The sequence below is a fragment of the Melitaea cinxia genome, chromosome 4, assembly GCF_905220565.1.
Source record: "Melitaea cinxia chromosome 4, ilMelCinx1.1, whole genome shotgun sequence".
NCBI classification, from domain to species: Eukaryota; Metazoa; Arthropoda; class Insecta; order Lepidoptera; family Nymphalidae; genus Melitaea; species Melitaea cinxia.
Window position 1 is genome coordinate 9,364,910 of NC_059397.1, and position 20,296 is coordinate 9,385,205.

General features: G+C 32.8%; 1 protein-coding gene across 1 annotated transcript in view; it reads right to left on the reverse strand.

Annotated features, from left to right (window-relative positions):
• LOC123670140 (teneurin-a) overlaps nt 1-20,296 on the reverse strand; it is a 45,091-nt gene that overhangs the window by 13,082 nt on the left and 11,713 nt on the right. The window contains exons 3-11 of the mRNA XM_045603645.1: nt 18,904-19,151; nt 8,464-8,583; nt 7,700-8,371; nt 7,406-7,600; nt 7,114-7,323; nt 6,784-6,969; nt 6,531-6,677; nt 6,217-6,424; nt 1,684-1,803 (exon numbers count right to left, since the gene is read on the reverse strand). Of these exons, the coding sequence (XP_045459601.1) occupies nt 1,684-1,803; nt 6,217-6,424; nt 6,531-6,677; nt 6,784-6,969; nt 7,114-7,323; nt 7,406-7,600; nt 7,700-8,371; nt 8,464-8,583; nt 18,904-19,151 (2,106 nt within the window). The remainder of the gene's footprint in view (nt 1-1,683; nt 1,804-6,216; nt 6,425-6,530; nt 6,678-6,783; nt 6,970-7,113; nt 7,324-7,405; nt 7,601-7,699; nt 8,372-8,463; nt 8,584-18,903; nt 19,152-20,296) is intronic.

The window sequence follows — 20,296 nt, forward strand, 5'->3', positions numbered from 1 at the left end:
GGCTACTATATTCCCTTGTACAATTGTAATACTTTTAACGAATTGAGGTCATTGTAGCATAATTACTTTAAAAGGACGGTGTACACAATGTATTTATTAAGCCTCATAAAAGCAAAGATAAACAAATATCAATTTTATTCGTGTGTTATTTCGTTAAATATCCCTGTAGTTTGTGTTATGTAATTCGATTAAGTGTAAGGAATTCATAATGACCGTAACGGAAAATTAATGACCTCTACACGGTTGTTTAGATCAAACATTTGTAATGATTGTTAGTTCTTCTTTAAACGATTGACGGCACGCGATTCGAAAAATAATTGTTGATTGGATTGTAGATTCAATAACTTTCCTACATTCATATTTTTGAACTAGCTACATATACCCGCAATTGATCTGGCAAGGAATGCGTGCTGAGTTTGCAGATAAAGAGTATCCAGTGTCCTAGCTCTAAGTTTTAACTTAAGCTATGTCAATTTTATTTGATTTAATACAGATTTTGGAGTAAGACTCTGTCGAGATACTGATGAAAAACCATCAAACAGTCAATTCAATTTCAATATCTGTTAAATAACTTTCCGAAGAAACTTTCAAAGTATTGTACAGAACTTGGCTAGTTTCTGTTTTATAGGATGTACGTATTTAGGATCGATCGATTTCGATGATGACAAATCCGCATAAATAAGCTCCGTTTAGCTAAATTCTCAATATATACAAATTTTAATTCCTTATTTTATATAATTTCTACATATTTTTCATCGCACTACATATTGTACTTGAAGTAGAATTGTTAAATAAAGTGTCAATTTTGTTTTTGTTGGTAAAATTGTCGAACGATATACTTGACGAGTACAAGTAAGTGACGAGTACAAGTATTTACTTTTACTCCATGTTAGTACTATATAGTATATAGTAGTATTTTGTACTCTGTGTGTAAAATATAAGTTAATTTTAAGATATACAAGAATTTAAAAATAAAATTTATATTAACGCCATGCATGTTTCTTGCTATAATTATAACATTTACAATTGTTTAGTGACGTCGTGATAATATTTACGCAAAGTAGGTACTTAATGCCGTATTTGCGTGTAAAGGGAGAAGGTTAACGGGTTCAGTGCAAGCTGCACTTTCATTGTTTTTAATGTATGTAGTATAACGTATAAGTGCTTTGTAGTTTACGACGGCACGTGTTCTACCACCTGGCGACGTCAGACTTGTCTTCTTTTGAACATTTAGGGTTGAATGACTTACGTGCAATTAATTCGCAAAAGGAATAATTTATTTTATTTTTAAATAATTCGAGTTAAATTTAGTCAATTTAAAAAAAAATTGAGATCTACAATATATTTAGGTTGTTATTTATAAGTTGTTAATTATAACAACCTTTACGTTAATTATATTTTTTACTTTTAGCAATAATAAAATCGTTGTTTCTCTGTATTGAATAAATTATAAAATTGACTTAATTTATATTAAACAATTGTTTACATCGTTATTACGTATTTAGAAAAAAAATTGAAACAGTTTCTTGTTAAGGATAAATTACTGAAACCATTATTTAACAACCGAACTTAATAAGTTTAATAAATCTCAAATTTATATAAAATATTATTAACGTAACAAAATTTAATTAATAAAATAAGTTAGTTAACAAAATAAATTTACTTTTACCAAATAATACTCACCATCCACCTTGCCGAGTGAGCGTGAACCCAAATCGCGCCTCACGATCAACGGACACCCTGATACCGATGATGCCGAGCCCTTGCGGCGAGACAACCTGCCCCCGCATCACCGACACTCGGCTGCACATCACACCGCTTATCAGTTCGTGTCGGCAGAGCACAGCGCAGACGGCGATATGATTCACACGTTACATGCTTAATTACCGTTAACCGTGTAAATGTGGCTTAACAATTCGTTTTATTGTTATTTGTTTTATTAATCAAAGTTTATTTTTAATTCTTTCAAAAATGAAACATGATCTTTATGATTAGATATATTTAAGACTTATACGAATTAAATACTATACATGCAATCATTTTATTAAGTTTTAAAAATATTATAAAATCATAGTTAAATTACATTCTCGACTTTAACAAAATAACGCGTTTAAAATAATTAAAATTTACTTTTACTAGAATAAAAGTATCTTTACAGTTTACATCGATCGTTTGAGCAATTAAACGAGTTGAAAGACCGTATATCTAAAGAGTTTCAACACGTAAAAGTAAGATTAATTGGGCATCTAGGTTCATTTCGAGAGATTTCAACGTTACCAATCTTCGTTTTTTTTTTTTTTTAACTTATCGTTAATCGTCGTAAAAGTCGTTAAAAATAAATGTTTCAATTTAAAATATTTTTATTTTTAGATTATAAGAAAGTGAATTTTAAGTTTCCAGCATAAAGATAAATAAAAGCAATTTTTTTGTACATTTATTATATTCAGCCAAAAAATAAATTAGTAGTCGTTAATTTACTATTTAGAAGGGCTTTTAAGAAAAGAATGTACTTAAGTCTTTACTTATAAAATTTCTACTGTATAATAACTATTCATTAGGCATTAGGTTTTGGTGTAGTACGTAATAATTGTATGAACTTTATTTTAAATTGTACATTTTTTTTTTGTTTTGATCATTTTATCAACGTTAGACATATTTTATTTAAAATACTATATAAAGTGATGTTTTAACGGTTTTAATGTGAATCATATCGTCGTTTGCGTCTCCTCAATAATATCGGTTGAGGCTATCGTGCTAATGCGCTTTTTATAACTTGCAATCAAATCTGTGAAAGTGAAGTATGAAAATAAAAATTGAAAAAATAAAATAAGAAGTATTAGCATTGCACATTCTCTTTTCAGGATTAGCTAAATATCTAGTTGAAACTTCCATTTACATCCATGTTAATGATTGTTTTTAAATGTGTCTATAGTTATGTAAACGGAAGTCTGTCTAGATAGGTATGTAGGTAGTATGCATGTAACAGCTGCCACACAAACAATAGTCAATATTTTTGATACAACAGGATTTTTTAACTTAGTTTTTACGTTAAATACCATCTCTTGACAAGAAAATTGGTGCAAATTAGGTTTTAAATTACAAAATTTTTATATTTTTTTCCAAAGTGTTAAAGTAATGAAAATACCAAAAAATAAATATTTTTACTAATTATTCATAATTATATAAAACAGTCATCATTTAACGCCAAATATACTAGCAGCTTTAACATATAGCATTAATAAGCGAGATACACGCGTAGCTCGTACACCGAAAAGGTTTGTAGTTTTATACTGATAGTCTTTTAATATATTCATCCAATTTAGTAGGTTTCTCACAAGATGTTACTAAACATTATAATTTATACTCGTATTTGTTGAAGTAATTATAAATAAATATTTATTTTTATTCCATAGCTGAAATGTAACCATATTAAAAGCACAGCGAATTCTTAATTTCAGTAATGATATTTTTATTGAAAAATGAATGACGAATACAGTAAGATGGTATAGAAAAAAAATATACTTACATTTTAAGGTCTGTCTATAAAACCACCTATTGCATTTCCTTTTTGTATGTTTTTAAAATTAATACTATATAGTAAAATAAATTACTTGAATGAAGAACCTTTCATAGTAATATAGTCTTAAAACAACTAGACTAAGCGGTAATAACCGCTTTAACTAGAATAATAAAAAGAGTGATTTTTCGTAAATAGTTTTCAATGTAAATGTTGTAAATTACACTCTGGAAAAAATAAGTATAACACACATAGACATACACTATAAGATTAATAATTTTGACAGTCGCAAAAGGTCGTTGCACCAATTTTATTGTCCGTTGATCTAAAATGTAATTTTACGACCGGTTAATGGAAGCAATGGTAGTAATGTACAGTGTCGACGAAGTTGCTATCATCTCGGCTGTGGAGTACTCGAAGTATTTTAAAAAATCGTGTTTCGATTAGTATAGGTTTAGGATCTAAACACATAAAGAGCTGGGCATAGGGTGAGGGGTTGGTTAACAGATGATAGACGCAGACAAAGGGTAAGGAACACATAAAAGGGTAAGTTTATTCGAAGCTAATTTTGCGTGTTCGCTGAAATTTGCTCGATTGATGACATATATTTCGCGTTTCGGTTTGTATATATTACAGTCCTAACCCTAACGAAATGTGTTTTAACGTTTTGCGTGAAAGCGTAAATGATTTTCCTAAGATTTTATATTGTATAACAAAAGTATATCATAGTATATGTGAGCTATAATATAAGCACAGTAGACGAGAACAAATATTACAAAAATACTATTGCGGTTGCGACAAATACTGCTTGAAATAAAACGGATTTGTTCGGTCTCATAATTTACAGCAGGGCATCCAAGGACTTTGTCGCAACCACATAGAACATTAAAGACAGACATACAGATGTTACATACACATAGAGAATGAAACGAATACAGACAAAGGATTAAACGAAAAGTGAAAAGCGTTAGTGTCGCCGTTCGCATGCCAGTTAGAAGGCAAGCGGCGGGCGTTGGCATTACATACATATGCAGGAATCGCAACAAAAGGGAATAGGTTAACAGATACTGAACACTGAGGGGCGAGGGCGGGCTGACTGACACTTACCATGGTGTAAAGGAATTCCAGAACTCGCTAGGAGTGGCGGACACACGGCGGCACAGGGACACAGAAAGACAGGACAGATTACTACACAGATACCTACATCCCTCAGTGCAACCCCACCCCGATTTGCAACCGGCGCGGCCGATTGCGCTCGTCTACGCTGGTTACCTTGCGTTTTAACACTTGCTTTAATTTACGTTTCAAATCGTTCCCATATATTGGTACTGGTTAATAAATAAAGCCCGTTTGCATTAGAACAACACCACCACTATTTGTAAATTTGACATTAATAGATTTGACATTGTAATATCGAATAAAAAACCAATCGTAGGTTGCACCAAGATATTTTTTACACTATATTACGAACGATAGCACGAGTAAAAGTACATGCTAGATGGTGAGCGCGCAAAGGTATTAAAGTGTTATATTTATTTAGGCTCAACGAAACAAATGCCAGAACGCAATATAACCCTTCCAGACTTTTTAACACAAATAAAATAGTTAAGCGGCTCGTGTTTTAATGCAAACAAACTTTTAAGGCGCTTTTGCATATAAAGCGAGGTGGGTTGTCTACTTTTTTATTCAGCTTTGCTTTGTCTTATTCTGATATTGTCAGATATCATATTATATTTTTAAATGAACCGTGATGTATGTTATTTAATAGTATTAAGCTATTTTCATTAAATATACTGTATTGTATATAATATTGCAAAATTTCGAAATATTTTTTATTTATTTATTAGGTTCGCTAGACTCAGATCATGAAAGAAACGTAAGAATTTAATCGACCCAAAACTATTTGTTGCACAAAACTTCATAATTGAAGTTATTCTTGAATAGAATCTATCATAATTTGAGCCATAGAAGACTGTTACTTCGATTAGTTTTATGTATTCAACGAAAGACAAACAAAACTGTTCGAATGCTTTGAGCAATCAGGAGATTACATTTTGTATAATTATATTACTTTAATCAGATTAGTAGACGCTTTTAGTTTAATTAGACAAACAGGTAGGGTTAGACACACACAAAGGATAAACATTAGACAATACACAACACATCGGATCTGGTGTGAAAAAAATAAATATTAAAAAAATATTAATAAATAAAAACATTAAGTTATATGAAACATTTTAACCATGCCGGGATTGCAAATAATAAATTAATAAATTTGCTTTTGTTTCAAAGTAAAAATTAGGAAAATCAAAACACTTCCATCACATAAAAATAAACAGTAATGTAGTAAAATTATTTTTATAAAATAAAAATTAACCACACCAAATCCATGGAGAGGTTTAGGAAGATGAATGGGATTTATATTGGTAAAGGTGCTAGTTCCTAAATACATAATGTCATTATAGTTTTTGTTTATTACGGATTTACAAAGTATGGAGATGATAATACGGATCTACTTATATTGTTAAAGTGCAATTTATCAATTTATAACTGTGCAAAACCGATAGGTCAATCCTAAGCCGTCGTCGAGTAAAAGATATCGCTTTTTGTATTACGATTGCATTTAATGAGTTTCGATATCTTTCACGAATGAAGTGATATGGTGTTACCCAGTCATTATACAAAAGTGGATTACTTACCTTTCTGAATATTCATCCATGTGCGCATAACTCTGGACAGAGTTTTCTTCAATTAGGAACTTAACGCGTTGGTAGAAAGATGCGGTGACAGATGGTGGTTGCTTACGAAGCAGTACTTCAACAGGATCGTTGGAAGCCAAACACATTATATGTTCGGCACACTCTGGTCGACTGCAGCATTCAGAGTCCGAGCAGTCCGTCATGCCATCTTCAAAACGGTAGTGTCCAATGTCAAATGACCAATCAATTTAAATTTGGGACAATTTTTTAAAGACCTTGAAGGTATGAAGTAAATATTAACACATAAATTTTACCTTCATCGTTATCCTCATTATCACTGCATGATAATTCAAGTGCAATAGAGCAATCCGTACCAGCCCAGCCGTCAGCGCAGGAGCATCGATAGATGCCATCTTCCAGCAAACATTGGCCGTGGCGCGAGCAGCCATTCGGACAACCAGCTAAATATTATAATCACGAGTTATTATATAAATATTATTCAAATAAACTTCTAAATTTTCAGATTTATTGTTAGTTTTGCTCTACAAAAAAGTCAACGTAACTTACGTAAAGTGCAGTGTCGCCCATTCCATCCCTGTGTACATACGCAAGTACCATTTTTGCACTGACCATGTTCATGACAGCGACTATCACATGGTCGTTGATCACACAATGAACCGGTCCAACCATCATCGCAACGACAAACTCCCTCCGCACAAACTCCGTGGGGGCCACAATCCAACGAACATACCACTGTAAGAATATTTTTAATTTTACAAATATAATTTTATAATATATTTATTCATGCGTTTTTAATTAATTCATTACTTTTTTTAACCTTTTTTGCAAACTACTTTACTTAAATACCTTTTTTACCGTTTTTAATTACTCTTTTACCTTGAGAACAGTCGTCTCCCGTGTATAATGGATCACAAACACATCTTCCCGCATCCAAATCGTATACACCCCTTTGAGAGCAAGCAGGTAAGCATCTTTGTACACGTGCGTCACGTTCAGTACAGGCTGCACCACGCCAGCCAGCGCGGCAAACGCACCGGCCACGGACACAGGAACCATGACCACCACATGTTGGATCGAGGCAATCCTCTGTTGTTAAATACATTAATATTATTAGTTATTTGGAAAGGGATTAATAGGTAAGTAATAATAGTAATAGTTTTCATATGACCTTCATCACATTTGGCCCCCTTCCAGCCAGCTTTGCAATTACATTGTCCAGCTATGCATTGACCTCGGCCAGAACAATCAGCTGGTTCACAATCGTGCGCTGGTATGTCGCATTCAGCTCCTTTCCAACCTTCAGAGCAGTGACATACACCACCCGCATAAGCACCATGACCAGAGCATAGAACAGGACACACGCCTAAAATTGAAAAAAAAAAAAAAAACGTTAAATGGTTATATTTTTTCGTCGGTGGTATAATGTGTTTTGGTAAATAAATAAATATTAATTTTAACTCACTCTTTGAACAGTCATGTCCTTCAAAACCATCCATACATTCGCATTTTCCAAGATAACAAGATCCGTGTCCAGAGCAATCGTCAGGGCAAGAGTTTGTCACGCCTTCGGCTTCAGAAACGATCATTTCAACATGGTGCGGTTGTAGTTCGTCATTATATATAGAAATAAACCATCTTCCCGTGTCAAGATATTGAAGTATGCTTACATTGACTCTCATGTCTGTAGATCTTTTGGTTATCGTATGGTTCCATCTTTGGAATGGGCTAATAGTACTTAATAACACATTGAAGTCTACAAAAGTTGGTTCATGTTTGTGCGGGCTTCTTCTCTTTCTAAGTCTATGATCAACCCTGCCACCGCGAATAAATTCTACGAAGTCATATTGTGTAACACTTGGTGCAACATTCCTTCTTCCGTATACAGCGAAATTAGCGCCCCACGGAACAGTAAAATTAAGACTAACAAAGGCAGGTTGTTTGTTGCGAAATTCAGAACTCCAGAATTGATAAGCTGGTATTGTAGCGCTGTGAAGTTCATCAAACTCTCTCACTTCTAACGCTGGAGACCAGGGTGGTGGTGCAGCTTGCTGTGCTTGTTGAGGTATTATTGCCGACTCCAGTGCCGCTTCAGCAGTAGTCGACCAACCACCAAGTGATGATGTTGATATAGATTCTGAAATGTAATTTTATTAATACTTTGCGCCATAATTACCAAACAAAAAGTGTGGGTGTGTCAACTCCAAATATTTTGAACAAAAGACTTACCATCTGAAGGTGAAGAAGTCGATAAAGCATCTCGAATTCCATGTGAATGTGTGACTGCTTTTACATCTTGTACCAGAATACAATTAGAATTGTCTATATTAGTTTTAATTGACGATAGCGCTGAAACAAAATCAAACAATAAAATTTTTTGAGGTATATCTACATATATATAAAATCGTTAGGCCACTGCTTTGTCATGAAATCTCAAAACTGCTAGACGCATAAAGATGAAAATTTGCCGGGAGAGAGTTTATAGTTAGTAGGCCTCCTCTAAGAACGGATTTTTTGATAGGGCCAGATTAAAGAGATCTAAGGGCTCTTATAAGTTTGTACGAAAGTGGTTCATTTTATATGCTACAAACTTGAAATTTGCCAGGAAGATAGTTCATAGTTAATAAACGTCTACTAATTTTGCTACAGGGGCATATTAAGAAGGACCAAAAGCTCTCGAAATACTTTATAAAAGTTCCTAATTGTTTGTGCTACAAGCTTGAAACTTGGTAGAGAGATAGGTAATATTAGTTGAAGTTATAAGTTGTTATATTAGGCCACATTAAAGAAGTCTACGGGCCTTCGACAATTTTTATAAAATACAATATTTTTTGTGCTACAATCTTAACACTTGGCAGAGAGATTGTTAATAGTTAAAAGAAGCCTACTTAGAACGACTTTTGTACAGAGCCGCATTAAGAAGGTTTAAGAGCTCCGAAAGATTTTATAAAAGTCCTTAATTTTTTATGCTGAAACTACTGAAATTTGACTAAGATGTAGTTTATCGTTAGTAAAGTTCCACTAAGAACGTTTTTTTCGATAGGGCCGGATCAAAGTTGTCAAAGTTTGTAAACGTTGGTCATTTTTTGTGTTATAAGTTTGAAAGGACATAGGTCTCCCCAAGTTCGCGTCAGACATTATAGCGCGAACTCATGTGTTATGCCCATAGTTACCACGCTGGGAAGACCCGACCGAGACCGAGACCACATATTATGTAATGATTACACACTACTTTTCCCCTATTTTTAAATATTATCAATTTCTACTAGCGAAGCCGCGGGTAACTGCTAGTTGTATCATAAATCTGGTTTATAGTAGTCTCTCTAAATACAAATTTCAGCCTCAATCACATGTGTCTAATGGTCAAATCAATAACATTCATAAGTTAAATTGGAATGTTATTTGACCAATGATCTTATTGTGAGTGTTATTACGAAATGTGATACAATAAGAACGTCACTAGAGAATGTGACATTCAAGTGATGCATCTATGAGCTGTGTAAGTGTCGTGCCGTCCCGTTGAGTTTTAATTAACCGAAGCAAGTCTAAGGCGCATTTCGTGGCAGTGTGACGAAGCAATTGGTTCCGTTGCACTGGATCGGGCGGCTCCAAAGCACGTAGGTGGTTCATTTACACCCAACTATTTCTTGATACCGGGTTTGTTGTTGTCTGTTTATTGTTTAACTGTTACTAACGATCAAAAATACTGTTAAGCAATTTAATAAGACAATTATTTACGCCTTTAGATAAAAAGGAGCACGGGTTTAAAAGCACGTAGATTGCGTTTTTGTACTTAAAAATCTTAAAAGTAATTCAAGCGTTCACGAAGTCCAAGCATTTTAAATATATAATTAATTTACTTTAACCATTTCCATGTTATTTATTAATGGTTGTAACTTGTACTAAGAAAAACGTAGTGTTCTGAAGAGAATTGATTGCATATATTTATTACTTTTATATAAAGCTCGCAAGCGACCGGAATTGTTGAATCAGGATTTGCTGCCCCATTAAAGATGCAATGTTTATTTTGTTTTGGAACGTGCACGCAAGCTGGGATATGGTTACACTGCCTTAAATAAAAGCCATGTGTCAATCTTCGTACGGTTTAATTGACGCTCAGAAAAGGCAGAATCACACTAATTAACTAGCATACATATTTTTGTTATCGATATACAATATAAATAGTAAATGCAATACCTACACAAATTACGAATATATAATACACAATTACAAATGAATGGACATTAAGACATTTTTTTTTGTATTAGTAAAGCATTCACTATATAAGCCAACGTCTATAATTTTGTTAATAGTATTTTGTACAATGTGATTAAGTAGAATTTATCAAAATAATTATATTATCATCATTCCTTGACGCACAATTTATCTCATCGATTCAAATGATAAGCATCTCGATGCGTTGACGCCATTTGGCTGTTTGGGTTCTGAATTGGACAATTTACTCTAACTGGGTTGAGGGTCGATACTTAACTACAATAAGTTTTATCGCCACATCGATCTATGGATAAATTAGTAATTTATATTCATGACTCAAATGGTAAGTCGTATTGATTTTTAAATCCCGTTCTGTTAAAGTAAGATAAGTTTATTGTTATTATTGCGTGCATACCATTTTAACAGTCGATCGAAATTTGTCCTCTAAACCAATTATATATTTTAACATATACTAATGATCTTTTGTAACAAACATTAGTTATGAACTCCATATATTACGTTCAAAGAAAATGAATCGTTCCAGCCAATAAACACTAATAATACATTTGAGCTACATATAGGATCGCAGATGACGTAATTTCCGCCCACAAAAATGATACATGGCAATGTTGTAAGATGTGTCTTTTCGCAATGATCCCTCGTAAAATATATAAATTTTCGTCATAGAGCGGCACTGAGGAAATAGAGGGTCGTCGGATACGTCTGAACGATGCACGAGACGATTGTGTGCAGATGGACGATGTTTGCTATCTGTAGTATTTTTCGAGTTAATACAATTTATTGTAATACGATTCAGCATAGATTGCATCGCGCGATGGGGGAGCAAACTCGTTTGATAGAGTCCCGAGGGATAGAGTCGCGCCGTCGCACTGACTCGGTATTAGTCACGTGATAAATCTCCCGCTCCGTGTGCGTCACCCTATCTCTTTCCATTATATGAGACACATCATAATAGCGTCCTTTTCTAGTGTAAATATGATCCACATTCACGGAGGGTCGAGGTCTTGTTTGCCCTATTTTAAGAAGTGTGGACAAGAACAAATCTATCTCTGCCAACTGCAAATTTAATAGAAAAACTTAAAAACATTCACATACAATGCTTGTAGTCGTAAATTACCGTAATCAAATTTAATAATCTTCTTATTAAATTTGATATATTCAAGTTTGCTGTTGCATTTACCAAATTATGATGAGAATTTATTTTTTGGAAATTGTAGACACAAAGGCGTGAGTATATGTATGTATGTATGTATGTAAACACAAATTAAAGATTAAAATTATTCGAATCGTCAAATGTGCTCAAAAGTTTAACTCAATACATTTAGTGCTTAAATAGAGTTTATAGACACTTAACATTCAAAAAATGTATCCGCAATTACTTACACAATTAGCTTTGCTATCACTACATAGTATAAAACAAAGTCGCTTTCTCTGTCCCTGCACATGTATGTACGCTTAAATCTTTAAAACTACGCAACGGATTTTGATGCGGTTCTTTTTAATAGATAGATTGATTCAAGAGGAAGGTTTATATGTATAATAACATCCATTAAATAGTGAAGAAATACTGTTATTTTTGAGTTTTCTAATGTTATGTCGTAAATAATTATTTTTTTTTTCGCTTAAATTGCAAACGCAGGCTGAACCCTACGAGATTTATCAAAATAATGTACTAAGTATTGTACACATTGAAAAGGTCTACAGAAAACTCCGCGATGGTATATACCTATCTCTTATGGATATGCCACAATAACATTTTTTTGTCATTTACTTTTTACGACAAATAATGGCTAATTTTCGAAGCGATTTTAACCAATACAGCATTAATCCTTATCCAATTAAATACCTTAAATATATTTTTTATTTAATATAGATCTATATGGCCCTTTACAGCAAATGATTTAAATGAATATTTTCGAAGATATTACAGATTTAAAAATCGCGGTACGTAGCGTTTGCGGAGGTTCCGGCCGGCTTTTACTCTAAGTTAACGCGTGCGGGCCACGGGCAGTAGTGAATAAATCAAAACTACTGGATCGATTTTAATCATTTTTTCAGTGAATGACTTAGGCTATAATTATATTTTATACCCGTGCGAAGCCGGAGCGGGTCGCTAGTTGAGAATAAAACAACGCTAGCTTATCAGATCTACGCAAGTCTATAAGTAGAGGGCCATAATTGTTTTGAATAGTAGTTTTAATGTTTTATAACGGTCATCTTGCAAAGTTAGCAGAAAATAGTCTTGAGTCTCGATTAACTCGAAGCTATGTAATACATAAATTACAAATTGGTGAAAAATCTGTCACCAAAATGTTACAAAAAATTAATCATGTGGCGCGTGCTGCATCGAATGCATCGAATATTATTTTGGCATTTAGCTACAGTTATAGAGAGAGAACTTTAAATAAAAAATTGGGGTCCTCAAAATTTCAATTACATTAAAAAGTTGATGCAGCTATATTCGTGCCCATTCATCGTGCTTGGACGTAATGAAGGGTGCAACAGATGGTTCACATTTTTTCATTACACCGGCAAAACTACTGTACACCAAGAGATTTATGTCGGATTAAAATACAGAACGCTTTTTATTCGTTAGATATCCGGAAAGCCGGGAGGCGTGTTCGACAAATATTTTTATTGTGTTTCTGGAACTAAATGATTATTTGAAATAACACGAAAGATTTATGAATAGACTTTAATGAGATTTTACGTCGCACATTTGTAAAGCTGGTTACAATGGCAGGGTCGCTATTTTAATCGTTATGCCACTATTGAAAGACAATGAGTCTTTCATATTGCATAAAACCAAAATATAAGTTGTAAGCTTGTCCGCATTATTAAAAAAACATATATTACGTAGTTTTTTAAGTTTGCTCGTAAAATTTAATTAGTACTTCCTGGTTATAAGCTTTTGTACCATAAAACCAGGAAGCTTATTAAGGATGGATAAAAATAACTTCTATTTTCAGTTATCACGTAGTTTATAGTATAAAACTATAAATAATTGTGTAGTTTATATATAAAAATAACATGATTAAGAAACTCCTCGAGATACCTGTCGTTTCCATCACTAATAATAATAAATGGTCTCAATAAACGTTATTTTATTTATTGACACTAAATATTTCACTAAATTAAAAAAAAAATAACATAAAATCAATTTGTTTATGAGGACAGCTCGATTAAAGAGAGAAATAACTGCCGTACTCGTGCATATAGAGGAGATATGCCACCTTTTATTCTGTGGCATCTCGTTAGATTAGAGAATATATCGACGAAATCTTAACGTGGTGATAGGAAGGTGTATCAGTCATTCAATTAAAAACATATCGTTTTAAAGTGGACGCGGTGCCGGCGCATCAATACGCGACACACGGCTTATCTACTGTCTCTACAATTTAATGTGTATCTAAATGAAGCGAGATCCGATACGATAAGATCCATTGACTTAAAATATATTACACAGAGGTGGTTCATTACGATACTTTTAAGAAATGAAGAAAATGTAAGTTTTATTTTTCCACAATTCCACTCTCGGACTTTCTCTCTACTATAAACATGTCTGCATTACTGTTAAGTGGATATAGTGTTTTACAATGGAAAAGATTTCCTTGCGGTCGACAGAGTTGAATAAAATCTTTTAACTCGATGTACTTAATTATTTTCCGAAACTGAGATTTTTAAGTTTGTACATATTTTGCACGTAATGCAGCTTCAAATTTTAAGTAGGTAGATAATAATTTAATTGAACTCATTCGGTAACATTTAGACAATCATTACCTTTTTTATTACAGAAATTTTCACATAGCGTGTTATGTGTATTATTAAGTATAAATACAATGGAAATAAAAAAATGAACATAATAGTAATTTACTTATAAAGGGCTCATTCACAAACATAATTACAATAACTACATTGATAAATCTATAATTATTCGACGATTCATTTTTCAAAAAATAACGAACATTAATAAGTAGTAGTAATAATAAAAAGCTATAACCGATTAAATAAAAAAGAAATATGGATAACATAAGCCTTACTTTACAACTTAGATCTGATACTGTATCAAAAACAAGTTTTTAATATTTGATTTAGGTGTGTGTGTTGTGATAAACATTACTAGTTTGTACCAAAATTTATTAATGCACTTTGCTGCCATCTCTATGATATATAAATCTTTGTATACGGTAAGTGTGCCAAAGACGAAGAAGGATACTAGAAAGAGAAATAAAAATGAATTATTGCTCGTTATTATAGAATGATTTCAACTTAAATTCCGCGGTGCAGCTAGCGACATAATGTTTTGCTTCTCATTGCGTGTAAATATGTAGATATGGTATACTCATAGTATGTGTACAATAGCTATTTTGTGTATTGCTGGTTCGTAAAATTTAGTCTGTAGTATAAGGGTTAAGAGTTTTTTTTTATTAGAACCCGTCAATCAGGTTCTATCGGTTCGATTTAAAAATTCTTTTTGCGCTATAAAACCTGTTAATATTATAGATTACAAATTATAAATCATCAATCTAAAACAAAAAGAACTTGAAACCACAACTAGTCTGAAATATGTCGGAATTAGTCATTGAGTTAGATTATAAAATTCGAGCCAGGAGGAGGTATACAATGATCAACTTCTAAAAGCGTAAACAATTTGTTTTATGTTTGTAAATACTTTCATCTTAAAATAAGAGATCATTTGCTATCGAAATATAAGCTCATCTCGGCAATATTATGTGTTTTGATGTCGTCACACAAAAGATCTCAAGTGAGTTTTATAGGCTACATCAGGCTGAATGCGTGAACTGTAAGTAGGTTAAATGTAGTTATCTTTCCAGCGGTCGATTCGACTTTGATGCTATTTTTGCGATGTTTTTAATTCGTCTGTGGTTAGAAGTTTTATCTTAAAATAGAAGAGCGGTTAATCCAATGGTGTCAATAAATATGTGAATGAAAAGTTAGTCATCAACGAGCTTCTTTTATGTTTAATTATATTTTGATGGAAATGTAGAACAAAGAATTCTGTATGAAATATGTTTCAGTTTTATTCGAAAAATCATCTATAACTCATGTATCAGTATAAAATAAATCATAACTATGGTTATATTCTTAACAGCCTTTCAGACACTGTTTATATTTTGGTAATACCATGTGTTTTATAAACGAACACAAATACCCACATTGCAGTTACCACTCACCGCTTTCCTTAGTCGATAAGAGTATTCATCATAAGTGGGCTCCGAAATGAGTCAGTATTATTTTTAACTGAAATTATTTATTATAAGTAGATTGTCGAGTTTTATTTTTATAATTGTACGTATGTATTTCTTATTATGGAACCCAAATTATTAAATCGGTTCCAATTTATCACAATATGTCATCCATTAATTAATGTGTTTTTGCTTAGCTTGGAATCGGAGCGAACGTTCATTGCTAATGGGGTTGATGTAATCTTTTTGTTGTTCTCATACCGCTATAATTACACCTTATTTACTGTTTCCACAAATATTTTGCTTTCAATTGTATAAAAATATTCTCGTGCTCGCAATTTAATATATTAAAAAAAGTAATTTCAATATATGATTCATGATAAAAAAAATTGCACAAATTACGAGTTGTCGTTATGGATACGAACTGAGATTGCGATTGGATAATATATCTGTAGAAAAATTATAAGAGACGTGGAGTATAAGATAATTTATAACCGCGCTAACACAGGAGCGGGGCCCCGAGGCACGCACCGCGTTGCCTCAGGTTAGACGCATCATTTATATTTTTCTGATGTTTGTTTATTTTTTTATAGCGTTCTCTGTGAATGTCGGTTGGTAGATCTAAACAAAGAATGATGAAAGTCTAATGGTTTACGTCTGTTTTCGTTGCAACGTCGATGTTTGATCGCTTCATTTGCATACGAAATATCTTATTGTGCTTTATTATTATGGTTTATTGCATAGATAATAATATTTCGTCAAAATTAGTTTCAAAAAATTAAGAATGTTTTAGTTATGAATATAAAATATAAGAAAAACGTGAATCAAATACATTTAGTATATAACCGCGATGCAGTATGTACCCAGAAGTGCAGTCTGCAGATTGTAGCCGCAAGGCGACACGTTATGTAATGCGCAGCTCCTTTTGGATAAATTTCCAATCAGAAAAGATTAAATGTGTCCCTTATTGGGGGAAATCCAACGCCGCAGGCCTTAACCGTATGTACAACAAGGTATTGGGCTTTAATAAATGAAAAAATATATCTAGAATGTCATTATGTATCATATAAGTCATCATATATTAATACGCTAGGTTTAAGGTGTTTGCCTCCCTTTTTAAAAAAAGCCTCATAATTATTCCACATAAATTATATAACATTTTATAGATAATTGCTTGCTCTACCGGCGACAATAACTAAAAAAAAAATGTTATTACTTTTGTTTAAAAAACAATTTTAATTTTGTAAAGTGATAATTATTATACTTATTTAGTGCGAATTATTCGCACCGGTATTGCTAGTAAAATGTATAGTGATACAAATAATACGCTTTAACTATGTAGCTTCTGCTTCAAGTTTTATATGGTCTAAAATTGTTGCGTTTTCATTATGTCAAATTTCAAACGAATTCGTAAGTCATTACAATAAATTATTTTCTCATTAAGTATTTGTTACGTTTTTTTCAGTGTAGTGTGAATACAGCATAGTCTAGTCTATTAGCCTTTAAATTACATATGAATAAAAGTTCGTTACATTAGGAATGTTGCCAAAGCGAGCCACGTTCAAGTGAAGTGCTCCTCGTACAATTTTGTTTAATTGTCACTCACAACCCTACTAAACTTCATTAATAATAGCACTGAATTTTATAACGACGTTGTATGCATAATAAGTTACTTTCAAACTTTTAACGTGTTTCTCTAGAGGATTTTGTCTGTAAAGTATTATAATAATACGTATTAATAATAAAAAACATACACGTCTAAATAATTGATAAAACAGTTCGTGCAAAGAAGTTATGAAGGTAGGTTGGTTACCTACCTACCTTCTTTAAAAGATAAAACCGCTTTATTAAAGTAAATACTTTGATAAAGAATTACAATCTATTATCGATACAGACATCATATAATGTATGATTAATTAAACAAAATATGTGTAGTCTAATATTATTAAAATATATCTCTAAAGTTTAGGCTGCATTCCAAACGAGTTCATAAAATGTTTTCTAACTAACAATTCTGACATCCCGCTGCGATCGAAAGATAATATATTAGGAATATAATATTGTGTCCGTTTTGTTTTAACAATCATTAACCATTTATATTATTTCATGTTCATTAAAATACGTATGAGCATCTTTGTAACATAGAGTAATGGTCTAAAAATGTTGTAGACGTTTTTTAACAATAATTCCAGAAATGGTATTGAATGGGAAAAGTTTACAAAATACAGAAGATCTCACAGCACCATATAGACATTTTAATTTTTTTTTGTTATGAATTTCTCTCTTATTTTTATTACTCTTGCTTTTAAAGATAAAAACTTTTACTTAAGATTACTGTGTATTTTATTTCTTTTACAAAGTTACAACTGAAAAGAACGTATAAAAAACGAAAAAAGTAATTAAATTTAATTTACTTTAAAAAGGTGTATATAAAATGTACATTAAACTGTAGTAAAGTTAAACATTTTATATGTAAAAATATTCTACTGCGATAATATTAATAACTTATAATAAAAACAGTATGAAATCATATAATTGCTTTTAAAAACTTTTTATTTTTTTGCGTCATTTGGTTGTAAAGCGTACCTTAATAACGTAGGTAGGTAACATAACTAGGAGATTTAGATGGATTTCTAAGCTTATAGAAAACTTTTAGTATTTTTATTTTGTTTTGCATCGACGTCACAAAAACTAACTTTCTCACTATATTTGATTTGATAAATTGAATTACGCCGCGTTGGCGCAGCGGTCACAGCCATGGATTGTACCTGTTGCGCTGGCGGTTGCGTGTTCGATCCCCGCACATGACAAACATTTGTATTGGCCATACAGGTGTTTGCTGTGGTCTGGGTTTTTGTGCAGTCCTAGTGGGTCTCCCCACCGTGCCTCGGAGAGCACGTTAAGCCGTCGGTCCCGGTTGTTATCATGTACACCTAATAGCGATCGTTACTCATAGTAGGGAATATATCCGCCAACCCGCATTCGAGCAGCGTGGTGGATTAAGCTCTGATCCTTCTCCTACATGGGGAAAGAGGCCTATGCCCAGTAGTGGGATATTACAGGCTGAAGCGAAATTGAATTAAAATACCGTTCACGAGATTTGCTTTTTCAGATCACAAATATTGTGATCGTTGTGACTTTGGCTTTTGTGTTTGTGCTGTATCCTATTGAAACGTTATTTTTCTTTACTAAACTATTTATCTAAATTTTCCATGAGATAACTTACCTATAAAGTAGGCGAGCATCGCCGCCAGGATGACGCAAAGACAAATCATGGCTATTGCAAGGCATTTCCACGTGCATCGGTGTTGACATCGCTTGTCTATGTGAAAGCGAGACGGGGAGTATACCGGAACCGGACTAGGCTGGCTGGCTCGCAGCGGGAACACTGGCATCACCAGCGGCTGGTTGGCAAGCTGGCAGTGGCCTAATGTCCCGCCGCCCATACCGCTCGACATGCCAGTACCGCCCATCCTGTCGGGAATAAAAAAATGGTATTATAAATTTGTATTTATTATGAATAATAACAAAAAATGAAATTCATTTTACCACAAAATTTAGACCATTAATATGTAGATTATTTACTCTGATTCTTTACTCTGACTTAAAATACTCATTAAAATAAAGTATTACATGTGCAAGGATATCATATAAAACCGATTCCACACCCTGTTTCCTTCCATTTTTTTTACAAATAAGTATTAAATTGCGGATCATAAACCTTTTGGTAATAATCTACCTGCATGACAGGAATCTATTTCAACGCAACAACTGTTCGGTGAAAATCAATGTTCCGCGCCATATGGTGAAATTTTATAATGTAATCAAATCCTATCTTTATCAGGGTTGCAACGACAAAAAACGATAATCGGCATTTGAAATGTCCGCCTCAAGAAACCATTAATCAATTAGCCGAAGCTCGCTGTCAAGTGAATTTAAAGTTAAAACATATGGTCTCGAGACGTCCGACGCGCTTACCAACTGACGCTACTATAATGACCTGTAGACAAAAGAATAAGCAAAAAATATATATAATTGTTATTGTTTAGCGAGTAAGATGCGTGACTCAGAAAAGGTTTTAAATATATATGTTATTAGGTATAATTTTTCTTTGAAAGATTAAACGGTTGAAACATTATTAAACGATGTATAAAAATGCAAGAGACTAATGATAATATCATATGAAAATCACTGAAATGTAAAACCAGTAACTTCTCAGGGTTACAATGGTTGAAATTAGCGTTATTTATCTCATACCTTTTTTCATTACTACAATTGGATTGCGACCTGAAGAATGATAGTTTTTAAGAACTGTTATGTAATCGTGGTACGGACTTATCGCTTTGTGCGACCATTTATAACTGTATACAAAATTGATTCGGTAACATGAATAGTTATTAGCTTTTTTATAGTTCGTAATCTCTCTGGGTGCCATTACGAAGCAAGTACATCATTTCCGCGCATTACCAAAATGAGATGAACCTCCATTATTGTTTATAGCAATAGTGTGGTATATTATTAGTAAAGTATGTTCTAAATATAAAGAATCTTTAGGGCAAAACGGTAATTTTAGTTATGACACGTTAAAATATTGTAAGGAATAACAAACGTTGTAAGCG